The sequence below is a fragment of the Tupaia chinensis genome, unplaced genomic scaffold (genome assembly GCF_000334495.1).
Source record: "Tupaia chinensis unplaced genomic scaffold, TupChi_1.0 Scaffold000022_1, whole genome shotgun sequence".
Lineage (NCBI taxonomy): Eukaryota > Metazoa > Chordata > Mammalia > Scandentia > Tupaiidae > Tupaia > Tupaia belangeri.
Genome location: NW_006159452.1, coordinates 3,188,570 through 3,197,200, shown reverse-complemented (window position 1 = coordinate 3,197,200; position 8,631 = coordinate 3,188,570). Strand labels below are relative to the sequence as shown.

The window sequence follows — 8,631 nt, the reverse complement described above, 5'->3', positions numbered from 1 at the left end:
AGACCTTTTCCCGCCGCTCCTCCAGGAGGACCACCCCCTCCACCTCCCCGCCCACCTCACCCCGGCGCAAGGTAAGAACTCTCCGCGGTGGGCTCCGCTCCAGGCTCGTTCCTGAGGTGATTTTTTTTGTTTGTTTGTTTTTCCTACAAGAACGGGAAGGACGGCAGGTGGGCGAGGGGCATTTTCTGCCTGGAGAGAAGGAAGAAGGCGAACTGGCAGCGCGGCGGCGCCCGGTGCGCTCGGGCCACCCGCTGGACCGATTCGCTGCAAGTGGCTTTGTCCCGCTCTTCTCAGCCAATTCCCGTCAAGAATGCAAGTGGCTCTGTTGGCTGCAGGCGCTCGTGTTCACCCCAGAACATAATTTAATAAGTGGACCTGTCAGGAAGTGGCCTCGGTTACGGGGACTCACGCGAGGCGAAGGGAGTGAGACAGATGGCGAGAAGCTGTGTCTGCCTGCGGGTCTGACGGGCTCTCCACCCTGCCTCCGTCCACCCATCCTGCCCTGCACGCTGCTCCTTAGTTCTGAGCGAGCAAGTGCTGGTACCGGCGTGCAGCCCGCGCCAGTGCAGAGCTCCAGCCAGAACTCGGGGGGCGTCCCGCTCGCGGAAGGGAGGGGGCAGGGTCGCTGGGTGGGTTATACATGTCAAGAACTTTCAACACACCGCGTCCCCTCTGATACATATATGTTTTACCTCGAAGGAGATGGGGTTTGTTTACCACACCACAAGACAGAGTTGAGGCTCCTTAGATAATGAGTTTCACTTTAGGCGATAGGACATAGAAAATTTACAACTGTCCTGTGGTAACACAGATTATCTCCGGTTACTTCTTCAGCTTCATACTGTAAGTATTGTGTCCTGAGAAACTACCTCATTGATTAATGATGATTTCCAGATCACAAGGGATCATTAATTCATCTGAATCTTAATTAGCCTACCCTGGAAGATAGGCAATTGTATTTGAATCTTGATTTGTCTTAGTTCATTACTTTATAACTTTTTATACAGTCCATTCCTGTAACCACCAAGGCATCTTCTCAACTTCTTCCCAATGACCTTAAGAAACTTCTGGGTTAAACAAACAAACAAGAAATGCGAAGGACAAAGATGATAGAAAAATATATGATGTGTAGAAATCTTCCCTTTTTTTTGTTTTGCTTTGTTTTGTTTTGTTTTGTTTTTTCTATTTAAACTCACTGAAAAGTGCACAAGCCAATATATATATTTTTAAAGTTCCAGAACACGTAAGTCTATTCTACTTCAATTTGTAAATGAAGATATAATTCTTTCCTGGATCTAAAATTAATTAAACTCTAAATGTCATTAAGCATCTATATATCAGAATACTGGTGGAACAGTTGATAATGTGTTTAGAATCACCAGGGATAGCGCAGCATCCACAGTTAGGAAGAGTGAATCACAAGTGTGCAACAGTGAGGTTTCAAGTGATCTCAGCCCTGACTTTAGCATCTTTAGTGCTATATATATGAAGAGGCTGTTTATTTTAGCTAAGCTGCAGTACAACAAGACATTTGCATGGAAGAATAGGTTAGGCGTTACTACTAGATGAGGTTTCTCAAATGTCATATAACTGCAAGGCTGGTGATAAGTCAAGTGCAATCATTAGTAAAAATTCCATGAGAAAATTGTAAATATAGCTATGTCATGGAAGAACCTTTGAAAAGCTTTTAAAATTCAGCTTGCTCTGGCATAGCATTTGCTGTGTCCAGGAAGATATCGGCATTGTCTTTTTAAGTGTTGTGGTATAAGGATTATTACACATTTGTTCATGCCCCAGCAGGTGGCAGCTAACTAGAATAAGATTCATTTTCACTGGGAGAATAGGAAACTAAAATCGCTTCTCAAGTAATAGTGCCCAAGAATAAGAGGTCATTAGTGTCAGCAAATACAGAAATACAGTGAAAGATGAAGCTAATGACTTTTTGTTGTTGGAACAAGCTTTACATGAACATGATATGCGTTTTCTTTTTTGTTAATTTGTTTAGCCTTGATATTTCTTCATGTTAGCCTTCTGTGGTATTATTTTTTGAGACTTACTTTTATACACAGACTCTCTCTGTGTGTGCATATTATGTGTATGTTTGCAGTTTGTCATCTCTGTTTTGACCTTGGAACCTACAGAGCTTTGAGTCCTAGAACTAAATGTTGCCATATGTTGAAAATGAAATGAGACCATAGAAAATAGTACAAATTTCTCTCTATATAATATTTATATGTAAAACCACTTGACACCTTATAGCAGTTTTTCTTTTCCTTTTAAAAAGGACCAAATTACAGAATTGACCACTTTGAAGGAGAGTTACATCTGCACAGTGAAATATTGTATAATGACTATTAATTCTTCATATAGCCTCAGAATTATGATGTATAGTATCAGAATTGAGGATAAACTTGTAATAACTTCAAAACTGCCATACAATAAGACATCTCCAACCATCAAACCATTTTTCAGTATTGGAGAGGTAAATTTGGGATGTGTATGTGTGTGTGTGTGTGTGTGTGTGTGTGTGTGTGTGTTTGTCCTAGGGAGTGAGTGAAGCTTAATGAGGGAGAATTAAAATTAATCTGATTACCCTTGTAACAGATGGAAATCTGGAGGTGGAGATTTGAAAGTGATAACTAGTTGTACATTTTAGAAATGTCTTTAGCCACTGAATATTGACAGCCTCTTATTTGGTATCCTGAATTTTTTATGGTCTTTCAGGCAATTTATTTTTGTACTGAGAAACAAATAGTTTAGTGTTCATGAGGGAACTCACCATAAATGTAAGTGGCTTTTGTAGTAGCATGCCCTGGAAAGGATGATTATTAGCACATTCTGGGGATGTCAAGCAATCCCAGAATGTTACACTGAAAAATACACACAACATAGTTGAGAAAATAGTCCTTTTGAAAATGGAAACAATAAAATAATTCAGATTCCCTAGCATAGTAGAAATATGCACATTGTCACTTCAACTGGCATATTACACATTCATTGTACTACTTTCAAAGTACTTCTCCAGAATAAATCAATGTGTGGAGCGCTGTCCGAGGTCCTGAAGGAAGGTCGTCTTCAATCTTGCAGAAGTTCAATTGGACAGGTGCAGTTGCTGTCTGTCTTGCTAAAGTCTTTCAACTTAGTCGGTGGATGTAAATGAACTTAATTTAGCATATGTACAAAATTGGTTCTTTAGGGACCAATTATAGTAAGGACATTTTGTTAGACTTCTTACTGTTTATAAGAACTTAAAGAATCTGGCAACTTGATCTTTCACTTTTCCAACTAGAAGTTCAGTAAATAACCCTATACAAACTAAACAGTTTGCCAGTTTTGAGTAGATAAGTTACAAACATATTGTAAAATGTCAAAAGAATACATGAAAAAGGAGTTATGGATCATTTTGTTTTCTTAGGTTCCACTAAATGCCAGCTACAGTGAAAAAAAAAAAAATCATATTTATGGTTTACCTGGTAGTCATTTTTATCTATGCTAAGATCAATAGGAAAATGAACAAATAGAATGGAATAAGCAGACAGCAAATACAAGACAAAACATGTTGGGCTGTGTATGCTTTACAAGAGATATTTTAAACATGGACTGAAGGAGTCGCTAGATACCCTTGGTTTTAGCACTAGGTGTTCCTTTTAAAGTGCTCAAATAGTCGAATTATTTGATTGAATTGCCAGCTAGACTGCAGAACTAGCCATTCATGATACTTATTTTTGACACTGCAGTTATGCCTCCATCTTAAAAAAAAAGAATCAATGCCACTGAAAATGCAGATTTTTTCAAATCGGCATTTTATAATATCTTAAGAAAACATAGATTGAAAAAATATCAGAATGATGGAATGAAAACATTACAGTGTGTACCTGCTAGTTAGAGGAAACCTAGCAAGACAAGCAATATTCATATCGCTCCTTATTTTGAAATTTTAATTTTCTTATAAGATGTAACCTATGCCTTGTTAGTTGGTTATGAAAAAGAGACTAATGCTAAGATAAGGTCCAACAGTTTGCCTCTTGTGCTGTTCAATCATATGAAAATGTTAACAGTGTTTTTTTTATTATCTGTTAGTTTTATTTACTAATGTAAAATATTATCATGGGATATTTTAAATCTACAAACAGTATATTTCCTATTTCACAAATTAAAATGTTATTTTTAGATAAAAAGAAAAATTATTTTTGTACTTTTCTTCTTGAAATTATTTGCTACTTAGGAAAGCCAAGAAAGTCACTACCTGGGGACTCTATATATTATTCCTATCAGAAAACTAGCAGATAATAAAACCTTTTTAGACAAAACTGTGACACTCAATGTTGCTCAAGCTGTGATCCCTTAGTCCACCTCTTAAAGAAAATAAGCATTCAAAAAATCCAAATGAGAAGTTTGAGCATATGTTATTGAAATCTTTGGAGTTTATTGCATCAATTCAAACATCAGTATCTTTTATATATGCATGATTATTGTAGATGAGATAAAAAATGAGTAGAAAATTGTGATTCTTTGATTTTAGTTCAACATTTTCTCCCTAGAAGTCCACTTGAAGGCATTTCTCTTTACTTTTATGTAGTAACCAAAGAATATTCAACTCAAGTTTTTAAAAACTATGTGCACCTCTCCAATTACATCTAATCGTATTCATCCTTGACCAAAAAAAAAAAGATAAATGTGACTTACAACCTAACTACAAATTAAACTTGAGTAAATTTCTTTTAGATCACTCCCCCCCCTTTTTTTTTTACAATTCATAGACAAAATGATTTTGACTTAGCTAGTTTTGTATTAAAAATCATCAGTTGCTTATAAAAAGTCTGCCTACATCTACCAGTCACTCTCTTAGCAAAGGCTGTTATTGAAAATAAAAGAAATTTTCTCCGTGTAAATAAATCCGACTTCTTTCTTGCAACCCAAGGCAGGCTATCAGATCGGTTGCATAATAGATATTGGGAAGCTTACTGGCAGGGAGCCTTAAGAGGCGAGCAGCTATCTCAATTTTTCTCACTTAATCTTGGCTTCACGTCAGAAGCTGTGCAGCAGTGCAGTAGAATAGGGCCTGGCAAAACCTTTGCGAGCAAAACGCCTTTTGTGCTTGGACTGTGGCTCGCTATCGACACCTCGTCCCTTCCCAAGGCTGGGTTTCCTATTGATTTTCCTCCTCCTTTGCTTCCCCAGGCTCGCGCGGCCGGACATTGTGGGTGTGCGTGCTGGATTTCTCCCGGATGCTCCCCGACTAACATGGATGTCCCACCATCCCTTGCAGTGGAAGGTTGCTCCTTGGCGCAGTGAGTGAAGAACATGCAGCGATTGCTAATGGGTTTGGGAAGCGGAGACTCCTTCCTCTTTCTGTGACCATGCCGTGATCGTGTCTGCCCCCGCCACTCCACGCATCCTCATTCCTGCCCGAACCGGGAGCCTAACGCTAGATCGGGGAAGTGGGTGCCGCGCGTGTGGGCACAGAAACACCATGAAGATTATTTCCCCGATTCTAAGTATTCCAGTCTTCAGGCGCACCATTAAACTCCTGCTGTGTTTACTGTGGATTGGATATTCTCAAGGAACCACACATGTATTAAGATTTGGTAAGATTCTCCCATCTCTCTCTCTATTGCCTGGTATCCGGCTCCGAGGCAGCCGGATGTAAACAGGAGAGTTCGCTCTGCCTGGTGGTGGGTTCAGAGCATTCCGACCTGCTCAATGTTCCCTCGCCTCCCCGGGTTTTAAAGAACCCTTTGTGTTTTTATTGATTTTTTTTTTAAAGATTTTTTTTAGCCGCGGGAGGATGAAGCGGGTGCCAGTGTGTGGTAGTGGTCGCTGCACAACCTCTCCAGCAGCCTGTCACGAAGATGGTGATGACGCTGGGGGCTCGGCCAGCTTCCCCGCCCGCCTGTCTGCCCCAAAGCTTTCACTGCTACCTCCCGCCCCCGCCTGTCTGCCCCAAAGCTTTCACTGCTAGCAGGGCTGCGCGGTGCGCGCAAAAGTGCTCGCCCAGGCTGCACGCCTCTCAGCTGGCGGGACTGATGAGTTAATATCTGGTAACTCTTTGGCGAGTTGAATAGGTCTCCATCCTGCCCGGACCTGGGCAGGTCCTCATGCGCAAATGAAAGGCGCTAACCCTTGTTATTTCTTTAGTCAGAGAGCCTTTTCTGTTAACTTCATGGCTTTTCTAGCCCCTAAGTGGGTACTGTTACCTGGAAGCCGGAGTTTTTAAAAATACTGTTGTCAGGTGCAAGGCTCTACTTCACACCCGGAGGGTGCAGTTCAGGCAGAGAAAAATAACGTCTGCAGTAAGAAAGGCTTTTTGTTTGTTTTTGTGTGTAACATTTGAAGTCCCCCTCTTAGCTTTGTGTGCATTCTGAACTAATAAATGATGGACATGGACGGTAGTAATGGGGGGGGGGAGTGGTGTACAGGAGGCTCCAAGTCTGTATCTTTATTTCATTCTGACATTATAAAAGACCCGAGGTACTTGTATTTAGGGGAAGTTGCTGCTTTCCTAAGAATCTGAGTTTCCTTGGGGCTTTAAGGAAAATGTAAACGTGGGACTAGGGTGGAAACCTTGGTCAGAGGTTTGCTTGGAGAATGAAATGTGGGCAACCCTCAGCCACTCTCAGTGGCCATTGGAGTTTTAGTAGGAGCAGAAGTAGTCAGGGAAAGTTCCCTGAAGTAGACAAGAGTGACAGGAGAGAAAGCCAACAGGGTAAACACTTCACTGTAGGCACCTCCTCTGACAGTTCAAGAGGGTTTAGACCAAAGAGTGCAGGAAACCTTATAATCCTGGGCATGTGTCTTTGAGATAAAAGCAGATACATTAGGTCACTCAATCAAATTTAAACTGAAGAGTGATTGTCTGTGTCTCCTCTCATGCCAATAGAATCTTGTGTCTCCATTTTCCTCTAATGGTAAAATTCACCGTCTTTCCCAAGCTCTGTGCAAATAAGGCTGGAGTACTTTCATGTATATTTTTAAACAGGAACCTCATCCTTCCCTGAACTCCATACACACAGAGATACCTGTAGTCACGAAGAATGGTGGTGACAAAAGACAATGGTTTATAGCTGGATTCATGCTGTAGTAGTTTCCCTGCTTTCTTCATGCCTTTGGATGGTACTTAAGCATGTTGCTCTTAGCAACAAGCATTCACAGGAATGCTGGTTTTTTTTTTTTTTTTTTGATGGAATTAAGCAGGTCCCAATGTCACTGGAAACTGTGTGTGTGTGTGTGTGTGTGTGTGTGTGTTCAGTTGTTCTGTTTCAAGCATGGTAAGTGCTCCAGTATGGTAGAGTTTTGCTGAGTATTTTGAGTAGTACAATCTTCTTATGTGGAATCCTAATCTTCTGATGTGTTTGTGAATGAATGTGCATTAGTAAATGTGTTTGCCGACTGGGTGGTTTAAAAGGGTACTTGGAGCCGGAAAACTGCCACCAATACACTAAAGATTTAATTATTGCTGCTCTGGTCTTGCAGCACAATATTTGCTGAATCATTAGATTGTTACATTCGCTGATCATTTCATATCTTCATATTAAAAATCCTGGCGACTGTAGCAGAGTGTGTAGCAGCTTTTTAAAAGAGCTGACATACACACAAAAACCCATTTCCTTAGACCATTGCTTACTAACAATGTCCTTAAGAAATAGGGTACCAGGCAAAGACCTCCACACAAGTCCCTTGATACCCTAAGCCAACAGCCCAGTTTCTAGATAACTTGTTATTTTCTACATTAACTTCCAACATGTTCCACGTGGAGATTCATTTTCTCTGATTTCTGACCTGAGTTGTAGGGACAGACTATTTTGTAATCATTGGAACATTTCCCTTTAGGGACTATTTTGATGCAGTGGTGGGAGTTTTATTTTCTTCTAGGGTAAATGTGTTCTGAGTGGATTGGATGGTTGGTTGAGCGCGTATAAGCCACTCTTGAGAATGGTTATTTTCAACTTTGGCTCCAAAGTCAAACTAGTGCCTCATCCCTGGCCCCAAGCCTAGGAGGGAAGGGGTTAGAGTTGCTGGTGGAGCGGCTGCCCTTGGACGGCAGCCCGCGGGGTGCTGGTGGGACTCACTGCCTCTGCTGGGGAGGCAGCGTGGATGGCCCCTTCCCCCGCCCCCTGCGAGGCTAGGAGCCGCCAGCCGCCCGCGCCTCTGCCGCGGCGCTATGCCGTGGCGCCGGGCCGGCGGCCCCCTCAGCCCCCCTTCTCCTTCTCCGCTGTTGTGTGCAGCTCTTCCGCCTGCTCCCACTAGGGCTGTGACTCGACCTGCGTCCTTTTGTCACCGCCCGTGAAGCCAGTGACAGCCCCCGCTCAGGGTGCTGACTCTTGCCGTGTCCTTTGCCTCCCCCGCCTGTCTAAGGCGTGAGCAATCCCCGCTTCTCGCTCTCTCTCTTAGAAACACACACACACACACACACACACACAACACACACACACACGCACACAACACACACACCCCTTCCTCACAGCGGGGAGGGCAGACACGGTCTCTCAAGCAAGGCTCAGACTTGGGCTCAGTGTTTCTTCTCTAGTGCTAAGAAAACTTTGCACCCATGAGCGCCTCTGTCCAGCTCCTTCCCCCTGCTGCCGTCTCCCCCTTCTCCCAGCTGGACTCCCACCTGGCCGCCAAGCCAGG

At 42.5% G+C, this 8,631-nt stretch overlaps 1 protein-coding gene across 1 annotated transcript in view; it reads left to right on the top strand.

Annotated features, from left to right (window-relative positions):
• Positions 1-25: 25 nt before the first annotated feature.
• The window catches only part of GRIK2 (glutamate ionotropic receptor kainate type subunit 2), a 775,369-nt gene continuing 766,763 nt past the window's right edge, over positions 26-8,631 (top strand). The window contains exons 1-2 of the mRNA XM_006140134.1: positions 26-71; positions 5,182-5,588. Coding sequence (XP_006140196.1) covers positions 5,474-5,588 — 115 coding nt within the window. The 5' untranslated portion in view covers positions 26-71; positions 5,182-5,473. The remainder of the gene's footprint in view (positions 72-5,181; positions 5,589-8,631) is intronic.